An 18,833-nucleotide genomic window follows, 5' to 3' on the forward strand; every position below is an offset into this window, starting at 1 on the left:
TTCACAAATGAAGATTTGAACTGCTAAATTAGTTATGGTTTTATTAATATTAAATTAAATAATGGTGTTTTTATGTTAAGTATAATATACCATATTTACTTGAATATAAGATGCACTTTTTTTAGGTTTTAGTATTTTTGAAAATAGGTTGCATATTAGACTTGATGTAATACAGTATGTCATAATTAGCAACCTCTGGTAGCATGTATCATATTTTTGTCACTAATTCTATGATGCCATTTTAATGATTTTATTCAACAATATTTGTAATAGAAAATATTTTAAAAGTAACTTAGCTGTTTTGTTAGTCTATTACAGTAATGTTGTAAGTACTTGGATGTAAATCCCACAAGAAGTGATTCAGTGCTTTTTCAATAAATGTTGCATTTCTGATACTTTAAATAGCACTGAGTATGATTTCATGTGAATATCTATTCCAGTGTTGATTAGTATTAAATGATTAGTTTGAGTTTGTAAACTAAAACTACATATATCAATATATAATAACTAAAGCTATTACTTAGGAACATTACTAAAACAATATTAATATTGATTCAGAAGAGCCTAACACAGCAAGTGGAGAGGTTTCTGATTTGAATACCATGGACGACAGATATATATATATAACTCTATAATTCTTACTTTACTTGCAATAAATACTGAACATTTCTGTTGACATAAATTTGTCTCAAGTTGTCTATTTAAAAAAAAAAATCTATGGGTGAGCACATAGAAATTAAGACATGTCTTAGATTTGAATGAATATGGTAATAATTATCTTTAGTATTTTTTGTTAAATATAGTACTGGGTTGAATGAAAAGTTTTTCCATTTTTTGGGAAAAAATTTAGAGAGAATTTTTATAAAATAAAAATTGTTTAACTATTATTTATAATTAGTTAATAGGCTAACTTATTTGCCTTTCTTCCAGACTTATCAAATTAATCTTATAAGGTAGTTGGTTTGATAAGTGTGAAGGTTAAAGCTAATCTTTTAACTAATGAAAACCCAGACAAGAAGTGACAATCCTGAAAAAATTATTTAGTCTATCGAAAATGTAATTGCCTTCATTTGCAGTTACTTTCCACAAGTTTGTTGGTTTCATGTGCATAAAAGTGTTTTTATTTTCACTCAAAAAAGATTGTACATCATATTTCACTTCTTAAAAACTTTAAAAATTTTTTATTTAAATGTTTTTAAAGATCTGAATAAGTTGAAATTGGAAGATGCTAAGTTGGTGAATGGAACAGATAATTTAAAATTTTTTCATTTGATTTTTTTTATATTTTGTTGCATCAACAAACTGACATGAAGGTGTGTGTTATTTTGATGAAAGACAATTCTTTTCTGGTTGACCAGATATGGATATTTTTGTTTAAGACATTTGTTTACTCAATGTAATTGTTGTCAGCAATTATCAGAACTTATTACTTTATTGCGCTCTAAAAGCTCATAAATTATGCCATCCATATCTAACATATACAACACAGTAATCTTTTGAAATGTATGGTTCTTTTTAGAGCTGAAACCACATGCTGTCCTTATTTGCAGTATTGCTTTTTTTCCAAATAACATTTTCAAAAACATTTTTACTGTTTGTGGCAGTGGTATTTTTCAAAAGTTATAAAGCATAACATGTTATTTATATATATCATCTATTAACATTGAATAAAATCAAGAACCAATGCTAAAAATGAAAATTAAATGTTTAATGATGTGCTATTACATATCAGGAAAAATTTGTTAAATATCATAATAGCTTTAATCAAATCACACTAGTTATTTCTATAGTGAAGTCTACTGAAAAACATGATTTTAATTTTCCATTTAACCTAGTAATAACTATTAAAATACAATCAAATAAATTATATTAATGAATAATAAAATTTTTTTATATAAGTGCAAGTCCTTTTGGCCAAAAGATGCTAAAAAGACAGAAATGATAGCCCGTTATGCCAAAACTACTGATGAAACTATTCCATTTACTTTTAAGAAACAACATACTACTCTTCTTAAGTGCAGTGGTTCAGTAAGTAGTTCTTATAAAACAATTATGTGGCATATTTTTTTCCTTAAAAAATTTTTATTGCCAATTTATATTTTTACAAGTATATATTTTCTTTAGCTTTTTCTAAATATTTATTTTTTTAACTAAACAGAAAGGTGGTTTAAATGTAGATGTGCAGGTAGCAGAAGCATCTATCATCCTAACATTTGATGATTATCATCCAGGTTATGCAGCTGTTCTTTTAGTAAATAATTTAGAAAAGTTTCCAGTAATATATCATCAAGTGTATGTATATTATTTTAATTTTTTTTTATCATTATCCTTATTTACAAAATTACTATTTTTATGCTGTATAGTGTTGTAAGTTATAAATTTAGTAAATAATATTTAATTAATTAGCATAATTATGACATATTACAAATTATAAAAATTTTTACATAAAAATACAACTAATCTTTGATTTATATTATTTTAATTGCACAATTTGAATTTAAATGTGGTCAGAAAATTGCAAACAAATTTCATTTTACCTGATAGTTTCAGTTTAACACAGTTCTTAAAATATTCTTTAGTATTTCATTTTAAGATTAAGTATTTTCACTAATAAATTAATGTTTGTCTTTTTTATTTTTTTTAACTTTTAAGATGTTCTAGGATTCTACCTCTATTTTCAACTTATATATTTAAAAAGAATGTTATTCCTTATTTTGTGTTAGATCTCAGTGTTACACTAGTATGCATTAAACTTATTTCAATATCAGAAAATTTATAAAAAATTAAATAGAAATAAAAAAATAAGTTTTGATGATGATTTTTTATTGAGGTAAGACCATAAACTTTTTTAGTAAGCTATTGTAATTAGAAAAAAAAAAGAAACTGGGATTGAAGCTTATAATAGAAGTGACAAGATTTTCTACTAACAAACTGAAATATCAATAAGCAAAGAAGATATATTGTGCAATTTCATTTAGTTCATCTTAAAATAGTTTAGGTTTCAAAGTGTAATTTTTTATTATTCTATGTCCTACATAAATGTTATTCTTGATTTTACATGGTTTCAATAAAAACTAACACATTAAATTGACTGTCTTTTGGCATTCAACCATTTGATGATTTATTATCGTCATTGTAATATTGTTCTGACAAAGATGATACTACACCATCAAAAGTGCTTGCATGTATATTTTTATCAAATAACTTTCTGCAATTAGTCTTGTGGTTTTTCTTACAATTTTCATTCAGTTTTTGAATTATCTTGTTTCATTTTGTTATTAAATCAAGATCTTCATAGATAACTTTGTTGGTTGTCAGTTGTGAAATATTTAGATTATTTTCTGAGATAATGGAATTGATTCTTGGTTGCTACTAGCTTCTTTTGCCACTAGCTGTCTTAATTTGTCTTATTTTATCTTTGCAACATTATAAATTCACTTATTGGAAACCATTTTTGGTAACTATTTCCCTTCCCTTTATTTCATTTTGATGTCTTGTGGACCAAAACTTTAATTGAAAAATGATTTTATTAGGATTTGTTTCAGTCTGGATAACTTTTCGCCTCTTCAAATTAAATTTTTAAAATAACAACAAGTGAAACAGGAAAAGATAGTGAATGCTGTCTCACACATGTTCTAATTTTGAAAATTTAAACTCTGCCTTTACATTTCAGTAAATAATTCAATCACCTTTGGTATAGATGATAATATTTCATTTGCCATAATTATTTCAGAATGATTTTATTTGATTTACACCCAATAAGGATTGTAACAATCATTAGTAATATGTATTTTTAACAGTTTAAATCAGTCATGAGCAACCCATGCTTCATGGCCCACAAGGTTTTAATATGAAACCCCCTGGGCTTCAGCCATGTAATTTTATTTTCCTGTTTTCTTGCCTCATGTCGTTATCCAACCCTAATTAAGCTGATATTTGTGATAAAGAGCATTAAAAAGACTTGACTAGTGAAAAGATGAGAATAAACTATATATTACTAACTTGCATATAATTAACAAATATTATTCTAGTACCTAATGTACTGGCAGTTACAAGAGTCTCTTGGTATATAACTGGCTTAAAACCTGCAACTCTAAGAAAAAATGCATGTGACTCACTGAAAGCCTACAAAGTTTGTTTGCAGCCCACATCTAGAAAAGTTGCTCATCACTGATTTAAATTATAATATCAACTTTTTACATATTTGTTTTAATATAAAATCTATAATAATTTTTTTAATACAGTGGGAAAACAGAAAAAGCTTTAAAATGTAAACAAGCAGTTTTATATACATGGGAAGATCCCTGCACAGAGAGAGAATTTAGTATCAATATTGGAAAGAAATCTAGCAAGATAAATTTAGCTAAGGTAATAAAACTTGTGTTTAATCATTATGAAGTTTCTATTTTAAACATTAGTAAAACTAATGCTCTGACCTTAAATTCATTCAAAGAATATAAAAATGCACTTCATAGTAAAGATGCTAGTTCTGTTATGGTGTGACAGACAGAATTGCTTGCACTTCAGTAAAAAAAATTTACAGATATGTTACTTAATAATTTACTATAAACTTTAATGTTGATTTACTATCATTGCATAGATTTTAAGTTATTTTAAATACTGAATTACAATGAATATTAAAGTAGTTCTATCAGATTCTGTATATGCTCTTATTTTTTATATTATTTTATTTTAGTTCTAATTATATTTATATAAGTANCTAGACTATTCTATACAATATTATGTCTATTCTAATCAATCAGTTTAGTTTATCAATTAGAGTGGGGTGTACATTCCTTTAAATAAGCTTTTTGTTATTATTAGGGAAGGTACTTACAAACTAAAGATATATATGAACAAAAATTGACTATCAATAAATCAAATAAAAGTTCAGGCCAATGAAGTAATCACTCAAAGAAAATCAAGTAGGGATTAAAATCGAGGTATGATGAATGTGCAATAGCAGACATAATTATATATATATATATTACTAATATAAAAGCTGTTGTTTGTGTGTGTGAATTACTTATAACTCCTATAATTTTTGTCTAATCTAGATAAAATTTTGGTTATATTTGTTTTATGTTCTGACAGAAAATATAGGCTACTTATTTTGTGGAAATATTAGACCTTTCATAGAATTTATCGATTTCAGATCAGGGATCGCACTTACATTGCAATGATGTCAGTGACCACGTGACATTCATGATTGACAAGGAAATTTCCCTTAAATTGTATTTTTACATATTTTAGCAAATGGCATATTTTAAACTTATTTCATTAAATTTAAACTTTAAAAAAGATAGCTGCTTCGTGTCACTTCTGTAACAAATTTTTTTAAAAACTTTCCATAATGACCATATGACATTCTATTATCCACTCTGAAGTAACAATTTAATGAGCCCTTTATTTAGAAAGTGTTATTACTTATCTAATTAATGTACATACAATTCATCTTTGTATTATCAACATGGAATTAAAAAGACACTCTATTTTGTTGGAGGGAATGCTAGGTGAAAGCATAAGAGTAAAATTGGTCAGGTAAGTTCTAGATTTAAAAGAATAAGAACAACTGAGACCCCTGAAGGACATGAAGTCTGACTTAGGCAACATTGAGTAATAATGGCTTTGTCTAGGGCTGCAGAAACAGCATCACAAGTGTGAGATTAGCCGGGGGTACAACTACGCTAAGGATCGTTAGTACCACTTAATCGGCCTATTCTGTGAGAATAGTTCTCCGAGTTTTGGATCTCTAGATCCGATCTTAAAAGTTTTATATAGGAGAGCGTAAATAAAAATGATCTGAACGGCGAAGTTCAGATGCTCGTCAGTATTCCTTGACACCAGTTAATCGATCTTATTATACACGGATTAACACGCGTTTGCGATCTGATTCGGAATAAATTTGAAGGGACATTTTAGTAAAATAAACAAGAGTAAATTTAATAAATCTAAACAAAACGAATACAAATAATCGATGAACGACAATGAAGCGACAAGCTATAGGCTAAAACCTATTCTATGTTAATGCGCGATCGAGAGAGAGAGCTCACAAAATCATTCCAAAACATACGACCTGTTTAGTTGTCGTCGTCTTCGTTTCTGTAGGTAAAGGACACCTTGTAGACAGAGTTCATATTACTTTCGTACGGGAGATCAATACGTGCACAAAATATAAAAGTATCACTTCTACGTGTAGACTCGGGACTTAGTCTATGGGACTCCGTTAAGGGCGTTGGCCATCAGGAGGAAAACTGCGTGGAGTTTAGATGCTTCGGATCTGTCGAAGAACTCCCCGAATTCGGACTAATTCCCTTATATCTCCTGAATTTCGACCAAAACTCTTTCGTGAGAACGGACGAAAGGGGGATGAATGAGGGGTAACCATTTCCCATCTGAGCGAGATTTTTAACCAGATACGGGAAAAACAGAGGATGTTCTCTTCTGTGGAAGGAAATAACATCTGTTATCTGGTTTTTCCCACGTCTAAAACACTAGTTTTTCCAAAAAACGAAATAATATTTTGTGTCAATATTTTTCCATTATTAATTAAAATTATTAAATTAGGCCCAGGGCCTTTCGGATCTCACATTACTCCCTTATCTTCAAAAATCACACTACATTTAAAGAAGGCGTGATTTTTCACTGCAATACATAAGTTCGAATTGCTCTCTCTCTCTCTCTAAAAATTGCGTTATACATAATAATAAAATCATAAAAGTTTACAATAACTCAGATTAAATTCAAAATTGAAATACATGGAAATAATATAATAAACAATTCATCAGATTAATAATATTACTGAAATAAACACAATGAACACAGGTCTTCGTCTGGAATTGACGGTAAAAGTGGACATAGTTCGTCACTGGTTTCGAATGTATCTCTCCTTTCGCTGAGAGTCTCTATGGCAGCACTTCTATTGGCTGACTTCGTATAATTGCAAAAATTTCAGGTATCTTAGAAGATCATGTGATGTCTTCTTGTTTCAAAAACACCTGCTAACAGTTCAAAGTTCACTTTGCAGTTCAAAATGATATAATGTGTCTTCTTCCTGTATGTTGACACACTTCGTTTTCTGCTAAAATTTCATTTAACATAACCACAAAAGTTCAGATGGTTGAGTTCATTAAAGGTTGTATGACTCCAGGGTCATTGAAATCCATTTTGGGCAAAGTTCTTTTTCATCAAAGTATTGTCCATTTTAAAGGTAGTATGTTTAACAAATACATATCTCTATTAAAGTCTCTCTCTCTCTCTAAAGACTACACTAAGTCTTATATCTAGACTATTCTATACAATATTATGTCTATTCTAATCAATCAGTTTAGTTTATCAATTAGAGTGGGGTGTACATTCCTTTAAATAAGCTTTTTGTTATTATTAGGGAAGGTACTTACAAACTAAAGATATATATGAACAAAAATTGACTATCAATAAATCAAATAAAAGTTCAGGCCAATGAAGTAATCACTCAAAGAAAATCAAGTAGGGATTAAAATCGAGGTGCTCGAACAAAGTGCTTCCTTGTCTGTGTTGAGCTTGAAGCTTGTTCAGTTGAGCTTCCAACAGGTTCGACTATTTCCTGTTCTTCTTCTTCTGTATTATTTCTTTGAGGAATTTCTTGAAGTGGAGTGTCTTGTTGTGACATTTTCTTTATCCTCTTTTCTAATCTTCGTGTCCAACAAATATGCTTGACTATATAATATGTGCAGATAAGTAGAATTAATATTCCTATACTTCCAAGGATAATCCATATGTATGTGATTGGAATTGTTGGAGTGTTTGATATTGAAAGATCTTCATTTTCTTTCAATAATCTATCCAAATCTTTCTTCATTTGCTCATATGATTTTTCTGCTACCTTAATGTCGTCATCTTTTTGTTTCTTAGAATTCTCTTTATTCGCCTCAGGATTCTCTGTAGAATTTATATTCTCTTGCAATTTCTCTAATTCTATCTTGGAAAATATTGTTTCAATTGGAGGTATAATAAACTTAGGACTGCTTCCTGTGTGAACAGTTGATCTCATGTGAAAATGTGAAGTGAGGATAATTCCAGGTAAGTATCCTATACATGTATTTGGCAATCTTATGATTCCAACATTATTCAATTTACTTATTCTAGAAGGTGATGAATGCAAATTATTTTGTTTAGCAGAACATTTCACTGCTAATACTAATGTAGAGGGTGTAGAAAATACCCATGTTCCTTGCTTGTCAATTCTTCTAAAAATTGGATAAAATTCTTTTACAATTTCTTTTGAACAAAGTTCTGTTACCTTCTGATCATTTCCGATGTATAATGAATATTCACAGCTCTGATGTGGAGCTCGAAATATCGGAACGTCCGGTGAACAAACAGCAAACTGTGAGATTTGGCAAACAGCCAATTCGTGATGACGTAACAACATGTACGATTGACGATCCATTGACGATTGACGAAAACTGGTACTTATATTTGTAGATCATGTGGATGCACAGACCATTCTCGTGAGAATTGTAAATTTAGAGCAGTCTATTTATCTCAGATATTGTTTTCTCTATTTCACTTATAATTATAGTCAATGTTCATATTTGAGACAGTTTTCAAATTCAAAATTAAAAACCATATATGAAAAATGAAAATTTGATGATGACGATGTAGTACAAATTGTGCTCCCTAACATTAGTTTTGGTAACAATAACTACACGTTTTATATCCCTATTGTTAAAAAACAAAAAAAAAAATTTTAAATGTCTCTTGTCCCTAGTTAGAATACTTCCCCTAACTTAGGACACTGTTTTAACTTTTGTACCAAGTTAAAGTGATTGTGATTTTACTTGGGACACTGATAATCAACAAATTCCAAAAATTACTCTAATTATATTAAAGTTATTTTGACAAAAATGCTTACTTTTTTCAAATAGGAAATTTAAAATATCAGATTTCAATTCAAAACCAATTAAAATAATCTTGATGTCACTCAATTAACTACCTATACATCCACATTACAGATAACCTTACTTTCTGCTATCAACAACTATTAGTGTTTTCTAATCTTGATATGTTGTAAAGTACTATATTATTTTTCCGACTTTTCCAACTTAGTTGTAAAGTACTATATTATTTTTCCGACTGTGTACCGGAAATAACCGTTCCCTAACGGGTACTTTACACGGATTTGCGTTAGTGTGCCAGGCCTGGAATTTAAGCGTGCACCGAATTAAATACATGTCTCTTGTTTTTGACAAAGTTTGTCAAAAACAAATCAAATATTTAATAAATATTCTAGTAATAACTATATACAAAATTTAGTAAAAATCAAGTAACAATTTATTCAATGAAAATCAATAAGAATCAACCCGACAAAACTCAAATCAACCTATTTTCTAACTTAATTCTATTTCCCTTTGGAATTCGACAAAAATCAAAGACTTAATTTATGTACAATAATTCTTATGAATTAAAGAGCCTAATCGTCACCTTAATATACTAGGAACCCTTTTCCTCGACTCTCAAGACTTTCTCTAATCGTCGATCCACAAATCGAATAACTTCAAAATTGCCTTGGAACTATTTTATCCTATCAGACACCTCTCTCTCATTTGCTGCTACGAAGCTCGCCACACTTGTTGCTAACAGAAGCTTACCTCGTCCATCTTCACTTGAGGTTCGGTCTTTTTACTGTGAGGTGACATCACAATTCTGAGTGCAATCACTCCCCTCATTTACAGACTTGTTTGCTAACAATAAACTTTTTCTATTTGTCTGGCAGCCTATTTTTCAACATTACTCGCTAACCTTTTACATTATTCTTTTTGACAATTTTCGGGATGTTTTTATTCTTTAAGGTTTAGCATGGTCCTAAGTTATGCTTGTGGGGTCTCCCCCCCCCTTTTCTCGGTGCAGACTTACTTTTTTCCGCTCGGGAGCACAGGTGTTTGCGAGTTTTTCCTACAGCACTTTTCTCTCGTTGGTGAGTTGGTTTCTCTTCTATTTTTAAGTTTTAAGGTGAATGGTGAGGAAACCTTCATCCTAACAAAACATAAGCCCCCAAACAAAAATAGAATAATAAGCAAAAATAAAAGTAACTAAAAATAACGCTTGGACTTGGTTCCTTACACCATGAAAAGTCCTAAATGTCTCAAATAATACTGCTGTCCCAAATATGGACACTTGACTGTATTTATAATGAATTGTTGATAAAAATGAAATGAAAAAATAAGGAAAACAGAATATCTGAGATGATATCTTCTGAACTAGATAAAAGTCTAGTGAAATGTTTTCAATGCCAATCTGGTATACAACAGTGCAGGTTATGTAACATTTTTACTTTTGTTTCATCATTTTCTTGTGGATAGTATGTCAAAAATTATATTAAAATAGATAATCTGTTAGAAAATATAATGATTGAGACAAAAGTAAAAGTGATACTAAATACCAGTAAATAAAATTATTTAATTATTTTATGTTATTATTGGTTTTTAATAATAAAATTATGTAAACATTTAGGATGGAATAAATGAAATACAACTTGAAAGTAAAGAAACTGTTTACTGGGTATCATTTCTTGATGGATTACAAAGAGTTATTCTACTTACAGAAGATCTTGCTCTGGCTACTGCTGCACAGCAAGTACTGCATACAAATTTATTTAATGATGATGATATTTTATTCTGTATTTGACTACTTTTAAATATATTTTTTTAATCTCATTCGTAGGCTGGAGAATTAGAAAGAAGTGAATTAGAGGTTGTAATCTCTTTACAAGGTGTAGGTTTATCATTGATAGATAACACAGCACAAACAGATATTTTATATCTTTGTATATCAAGGTAAGAATTTGAACTTGAAGAAACTACAAATTATAATGTAAAATATTAAATAAATAAAAATCATATTGTTTGTAATAGAAAATATTCCAAAATAATAGCAGTTGTATAAATACTACGTACCTCCGGAACCTTTAACCGATGTGAATAAATTTAACATTACTAACGTTTTCAGACCCCTCCTGGGTCCGTCTTCAGGTAAAAATCGTCAAACTAACCATTTGTTTCGAAAGAATTTTTTTAAAACATCGAACGATAGAACGGCATCACGTGTTCCATATTCCCGAACGTAAAAGTTTTCACATCATAGCGGAGGCAATTGAAAATATTTTCCTTTTTATTTTTTATATAATTATTGTTGTAAGATCTTCGATGTTAAGCAAAAAACACATTATATGTATCCTGTCTACCCTTTCGTCCTCCTTGCTTAAGTTTACGACTCCCTTAATCTTCCTGTTACATTAGGGCTTGCCAAGCCAAAGACAGAGAGATTTCATCCCTGGAATTAATGGGTGATGAATCGTTGTATGCCCTGTATATCTCTATCTGCTCTAACCACTTGAGATGGTCTGCATATGGGGTGGTGGTGATTAACTTGGCATTTGAGAAGTCTGCTACGATCTCTGGATCAGACGCATAAGTGAATAAGGATGTGGAACATTTATTAAGTCGAATGTCATGGATGTGTTCCTTCCACCTGATCCCAACTGCACGTTTCGTTGAGCCTATGTATACTAATTCCTTGTCAAAACGGTGGTCCCTAAGTGGTACTTTATATACGCCTGGCAATCTTTCAGATTTATGGCAATCTTTACGCTTGGCAATCTTTCTGGCAATCCTTCAGATTTTCACCTGGCAATAAATCTGAGGATGAAAGAAATAATACTAAGGATTTTTGTGATAACTCAGAATATATTTGTTCTTCTTAATTGAAGTTTTTAGACTATTTACAAAAAATTAAATTTTTCAAGTCTATCTTTTAAATCCCTTATACACCACTACAGAAGTAACAGTTTTAAAAAATTGCTTTTGAAGAAAACTTCTAATAAAGAAAACACTTCTAAAACAGGTAAAAATTGGTAGAAAAAGTCCACAAAGTTAAAAAAGATCAAGTGCCAGCCTTTTCTTTTAGGTTCTGACACTTTTTTTACATTAAAACCATTTTTATACCAATTTTTACCTGTTTTAGAAGTGTTTTCTTCATTAGAAGTTTTCTTCAAAAGCAATTTTTTAAAACTGTTACTTCTGTAGTGGTGTATAAGGGATTTAAAAGATAGACTCGAAAACTTTAATTTTTTGTAAATAGTCTAAAAACTTCAATTAAGAATACTAAGGATATAGTTAAAATTTCTCTTGCTTCGTTATATGAGAGAAACTTAGTTCTTAAGGGATTCTGGAAGGTAAAGCCGTGTTTGTCGAAAAGGTTCAAGGAGAATATTATTTTGACGGCTGACTTATGTAAACGGTCTAGGGTTAGGAGACGAAAACTAGTTGCAAGGATAGTACAGGAGAAGTCCAATGGCCAAAAAATCATAGTTAGAGATGACTAATATATTAAGGATGGTGCAATGTTTACTTACGATATATATACAAATGAAATTATTCAAATGGACCGATTTTTATAAGAAACCAGAGGTCTGGCGCAGGTAAGCAGCCGGGGTTCACAGATGATACTGAGGAGAAGATAGAAGAGCTGGGAAATAATAACTCTGTGACTCGGTTAAGTAATAACCTGAACTTGATACATTTGTCTTCCCAGGGATTGAATAGTTGTGATTTAGCTGAAAATGTGCACATCACCTTCTGGAATATTCAAGGTATGGTTAATAAAGTTAAAGACCGATCTATTCAGTGATACTTATTGTCAAATGATGTTGGTATCTCCGAGACATGGTAGGTTGACTCTGGTTTTTTGGAGTATGCAGGTCTTCAGGATGTGTTTTGGATATCTCATAGTGTGGCACTCAAGGGGCACAGATTTGGTAGACCAGCAGACAGTCTTTTGTTGTTAATTAAGAGATCTTTAGAAATTATGAGGTATGTTCAGGAGAAACCTTGGTATATTACTGCCTTAGTTGAACTCAACCCTAAATTTCATAAACTGTGGAGAACTAGATTCTTAGGAATTGTAGTGGTATATATTAATCCATCTGCAAATTTTAGTATAAATATTGATGAATTACAAGTAGTTATTAATCATGGAAGTAATATTACAGACTGCTGGATCTTGGGAGAGACTTTAATGCCTGTATTGGCGAAAAATTAGATACAGAATATCAAGGAGAAAATTTGGATATTGCCAATGTTAGAAGATCCAAGGATAAAGTGATTAACTCAGCAGGAGGATGTTTGTTGGATTTTTCACAGAATAACAATTTAATCATTCTAAATGGAAGAATAACTGGGGATGCTCCAGGAGAATACATGTTAATGAGCCACAGGAGAAAATCTGTTATTGACTATATTCTAGTTAATGAAGATATGATATATTACTGCCAGTCAATGTCAGTGCTAGACTATGATCAGTCTGACCACTTTCCAATATGGTTAACCCTATTGGGTTATACAAGAGAAATAAAATCCTCACATTTTGGCAGACAGAAGCAATTAAGATTGGATAAAACAAGAAGTTTAAGATTTAATTTACAGAGTTTAAATAGAGAAATCTTAGATAGATTTCAAGAAGTACTAAATCAATAAGATAAGCTAAGTCCACTGGTTAATTATGAAAATTTTATTGGGCTTCTCAATACGTACTGTGCTAAAGTTTGCAACAAAGGTTTGACGCGAAGGTTTATACAAAGTTGGTACGATAATAGTTGCTATTATCTAAAGAAGAAAAAACAGCAAAGTTTGAGGCAGTTTAGAAAATCTAATAAGGAAATTGACTGGAAGAGTTATATTAACAACAAAAGAATTTATAATCAGTTGATTAAAGCTAAAAGAAGAAGATATTATTCAAACTTAAATAAATATTTAATTGAAACTAAAGATTCCAAAAAATTTTGGGACGTGATCAGTAGTTTTCGACGACCTGCTGATCATTGGAAAAGGCCCATTAATATACCAATAGATGAATGGAATAAATTTTTTGATAATTTTTCAACTAGATATAAGGAGAAATTGGCTGACACTAGAGTGGAAAAACTGGAAGAATCTGGGTTGGCACCAATGGAAGAGATCTTTAATATTAAAGAACTTCAATTATGTATCAAGAGGCTCAAAAGTAAATCAGCCCCGGGATATGACGGATTTCCTAATAAAATACTAAAACTTTTTCCTATGTCAATTTTAAAATATATTATCAGGCAGTATAATAGATTTTATGTAACAGGTGTAATTCCTAAGTCGTGGAACCAAGTGATATTTCGAATGGTGTACAAGAAAGGAGACAGGGCCAGTCCAGCAAATTATCACCCGATAGCTTTACTTTTGACATTTCGCAAACTGTTTACTGCTATGATAGCGAAAAGATTTATTGAATGGATTAAAGATGAGAATCTGATTAATCCAACCCAATATGCTTTTATATCAGATGGAGGTACTCAGTTAATCTTGTTTGTCTTGTTGGCCACTGTTCAGTTGCAATTAAACAAAAAAAGACATAAAGTTTATGCTCTGTTTATTGATCTTGAAAAGGCATACGACTCTGTGAATGTTCAATCCTTACAAAATAAAATGTTACAACATAAAGCTGATAAATATCTGGTTAAATTGATAGGTCTTTTGTTTGGCCATTATGAGATAATCTGTAGATTTAATGGAGATCAGGGTTGTCTTCATTTGATAGAACGAGGTTTGCTACAAGGAGATGCTTGGTCGCCTTATTTATTTAATTTTTATATCTATGATATTAATGATATTTTCAATAATGAAGATGATGGATTCCTGATTGGTAATATAGTGATTCACTCTATTTCGTATGCCGACGATATTGTTATTATAGCACCGACGGCGGTTGCCTTGAGAAGAAAGATACGTTTATTAACTACGTACTTTTCTCAATTGGATTTGAATATTAATCCTAAGAAATCTCACATAATGATATTTAGGAATGGAACAAGGTTGCCTAAGAAGCATATGTCATTATTTATTAACAATACGGAAATTAGTATAGTCAATGAAACAAAGTTTCTAGGAGTGGCTTTTTCACCATTACTTTCCTTTGAGAGCCAAATTAAAAATATGATGACTAAATGTAATGGGTTAATCCAAGGTGTTGCGAAGTTGTTCTCTAGGACTGGCTTGGGTTTTATCCAAACGCAGTTTAAGTTATTTCAGTCCTTGGTTTTAACTCAGTAAGCTATGCTTCTCCTATATGGTGTCTCTTCAATGTTCAAAAATTGGACACTATCCAAAGTAAATTTATACGTAGATAGTTTTGGTTAGATTATAAAACTCCGTGTAGTATACTAAGATTGGAGATAATAGATTTAGTCTTATGGCACTCTTCGTTAAAAGATGTATAAAGTTGTTAATTAAGGTAAGAGATGGTGGAGAACTTACATTTAACCTTTTAAACCAACTATACAAAAATTCTATTAAAAAATTTTCTAAAAGGAACTGGATTTCAAATTTGTCTAAAATAATTAATGGTTATGGCAGTTTGATCGAACCATTTATATTTTCGCTGGAATTTGGAGAAGAAAGTTATCAGCAACTAATCCGGAATGTACTAGAAATTTCACTATCACGAGATATAGATGATACTCGTTTACGAATTTCATTGAATCATTATAGTTCAATATTATTATATCCAAGTAATAATAGCTACATATTTTTGAGAGCACCATTTTGTGTGAAGAGACTTTTTATACAACTTTGACTTAATCCTAGTACACTGGTGATAGACAACAAAGTGTATATATACGAGAATAATCTATGCCCAAGATGTCATATGCCATTTTCTAAATTTCACCTGATTTGTGAATGTGAGAAGAGCCTAGAGTTGAGACAGAGATATGATCTTGTAGACTTTAGCAGATGTGAATCGGTGGAAGCAATGTATGGGATGTTCCATCGTGCAACCCAAAAAAATGTTTTCAATTTATATAATTATGTTGAGAAGTTTTTTTATGTTTAAGTGTTTTTTGAAACTGTACTGAGTATAAAGACAAGGAGTAGAACTCCCATTGTAACAGGCATTTGTCTTCTACTAATAAATTTTGACTTAATAATATACAATACTTTCTATAACATACTGTACTGTACATATACAGTAATATCCCGACTTACACGAACCCGGAGTTACGCGATTTTCAAATCTCGTTGATTCGTCTTTTGTTTGAGCGCCACGCAACCCTTGATTACTCACTCCCCCCACACTATTGTTCAGCTTACATGTTCGGATGTGTCGCGTGGAATCAACACATAGCTACAATTTATTTTGTGTTATTTATTTCTGTGTTTGTTATATCTATGGAGACTCGAGAGACTCTACTATGCCATCCAAACGAAGTAGAACTAATTCTTCTGCATCAAACAAGAAAAGAAAAACTTTATCTTTGGAATGTAAAGTTAACATTGGGTATGTTCGTAAAGTCGAACGAGTTAAGCGAGAATAAAGTTATCGTTATTCCTATTTCGTTAGACTTTTCGAACGATTCGTTACTAACGCGTTTAACTCGTTTGGCTTTATGAATGTACCCATTATTAAAGACTTCAATACAAAAATGAAAATTTGTGAATTGGCAAAGAAGATTGATATATCGGAATTGTTGGTCAGAACAATTATAAAAGGCAAAGAAAAAATTCTCGAAGCTGTGAAAAATGCTCAATCTTTAAATTGAAGCATCATTCGTAAACATCACAGTATTATCGCTGAGATGGAAACAATGTTAAAATTATGGCGTAATAACCAAGTAAATGTGAAAAATTGTAAAATAATATAGGCCTAATTTGTTATACATATGTATTATCTAAGATTTTATTAAACATTTTTTTCTAAATTATTGTTTTATTTAGTCTCCGGCCTCAATTAAAAATTATTTGTATGTATTTATATGCGAAATTATACCTCGACTTACGCTGTTACCGCTCGGTCCCACCTATCGCATAAGTTTGGGGTATTACTGTACATAAAAAATTGCATTAAGAAATATATAAAAGTTATAAAAGTACATTTCAATATAAAAAAAATTATGTTATAAAGAAATTGTCTTGCCAATCAAACACTTTTTAAACTTTTGACTCTTTAATAGAGACCCAACATTTAAATTCAATGTTTAGGGCATTTGGTCATTTTATATTCACATTGCATCTGGAGAGGACTGGTTTTTGGTTACTCTGACAAAAGATGTTTAATTATTTTTATTCATTTATTATAATTAAAAATTATTCTTTAAATAAGATTTATATGCATGATCCTATTTTCTATGAGTAATTGTAATTAAAAAAATCTGTTTATTACCTTTTCTTTATAGGTCAGTTTAAATATTTTAAACAATATTACATCCACAACACACCGTAACTTCTAAAACTTACTTCCAACATAAACCAAAAACGGTGCTTAAATCAACTTTTTGTTAGTGAGATGCAAAAGTTGATTTAAGCACCATTTATGTTGGAAGTAAGTTTTAAATGTTTTGATAAATGTTTTTGGATATTGTTTATATTCATCTTCAGATTGAATGTAAAAGAAAAATATTTCAGATTGGAACACAAAGAAAAAATTTATAACGTATTTTAAATTTCTTTTTTGCACTTGCATGTTAGTGTCCCTGTTATATAATTACATTTTTTTACTCTTTTAACATTCTTCACTTTGATAATAGATCTAGGTTTACAACTACGTTTTATTATAAGAATCTCAGCAGAAGAGCTAACCATCTGTACTTCCATATACAAGAATCTTAATTTAAATATCAAAATTTTAATTAAAATTTAAGTCAACCTTTCTTTAAATATTTTCAGAAACTAGTCAGTTAATATCTAATATAATATTGCATCTCTGTCGCTATACTATATCAACAATGTTCAAATTCAAATTTTTTAGAGCAATCTGTTAAATTTATAATAACCATTAATTTATTCTCAAAAATTATTATAAATTTAATGGTTACTATTAAATTTATGATAATTTGTGTGTTTTAATTCAATTACATTGCTATATAATGTAAGTGGCCCAGTTTAAAAATGATGAGTTTTATTTCTTTTCCTGTTATTTTTGTCAAATTAAAACTAGTTTATATAATGTTGTTTATAAAATATTAAATGACAAATAATTTTTCTGTATTGAAGCAATTTATAGTTCTTTTACTGTATATTTTCCATTGTATTTTATATGATTTAGATAAAATTACTTTTTTTCTAGCTCTGGTATTTTGTGGGAAGCAAAGAAATTAAAAGGTTCCAGATACAAAGCACTGAGTATAAAGGAATGTAATTCTATTGAACAAGCTTATCAAAGATACCAAATGGAAAAGAAAATTGGAAAAAAACCAAAACCTCGGTGGCATCTTGAGGGAAAACTTGAAGTATAATTTTTACTAGTTTTTAATACATTTTTAAACTTAAAGTAATGTTAATGATTAATTATTAAAATAGTTTAACTCTTTACAACTCCTGTTTTAGATGACTTAAAATGATTATTTTCATCAAGAATTCCATAATATTTATGTAATTAAACACTTCTGAAGACAGTAGCTAAAAATAATTTAAGAAAACTTTTACTTATCATAAATATAAGATGCTGATTCTGAAGATAAAATTGAAATTACTTAACAAAGATTATTGATTCCTTTAATTTTAATAAATAAAATTTTGATTATTCTACACATATATATGAATTTATACGTAGGTTAAATTTTACAGATGAGACTAATACAGTAGAGTGTCATTTATCCGAAACGTCAGTTATCCGAAAGAATTCCAGTTGGCAAATTAAAATTTTCGCTAGTGATGTGGTGCTGCAATCTTTGGCTATATCTTGGGCTGCTCCAATATCTTCTTTGTTGATGTGTGTGTTTTAGCTGGCATCACTGGCACTTTTGTGTGGTGTTTTTCTGAGGACTGTGTCAT

The 18,833-nt window shown here is 29.9% G+C and overlaps 1 protein-coding gene across 1 annotated transcript in view; it reads left to right on the forward strand.

Moving 5' to 3' along the window:
• The window catches only part of LOC111622618 (vacuolar protein sorting-associated protein 13-like), a 435,263-nt gene that overhangs the window by 330,170 nt on the left and 86,260 nt on the right, over nucleotides 1-18,833 (forward strand). The window contains exons 64-69 of the mRNA XM_023365028.1: nucleotides 1,900-2,028; nucleotides 2,159-2,292; nucleotides 4,245-4,368; nucleotides 10,495-10,617; nucleotides 10,705-10,817; nucleotides 18,127-18,289. Of these exons, the coding sequence (XP_023220796.1) occupies nucleotides 1,900-2,028; nucleotides 2,159-2,292; nucleotides 4,245-4,368; nucleotides 10,495-10,617; nucleotides 10,705-10,817; nucleotides 18,127-18,289 (786 nt within the window). The remainder of the gene's footprint in view (nucleotides 1-1,899; nucleotides 2,029-2,158; nucleotides 2,293-4,244; nucleotides 4,369-10,494; nucleotides 10,618-10,704; nucleotides 10,818-18,126; nucleotides 18,290-18,833) is intronic.

The sequence above is a fragment of the Centruroides sculpturatus genome, unplaced genomic scaffold (genome assembly GCF_000671375.1).
Source record: "Centruroides sculpturatus isolate CEXI.00-Female unplaced genomic scaffold, Cexi_2.0 scaffold106, whole genome shotgun sequence".
Lineage (NCBI taxonomy): Eukaryota > Metazoa > Arthropoda > Arachnida > Scorpiones > Buthidae > Centruroides > Centruroides sculpturatus.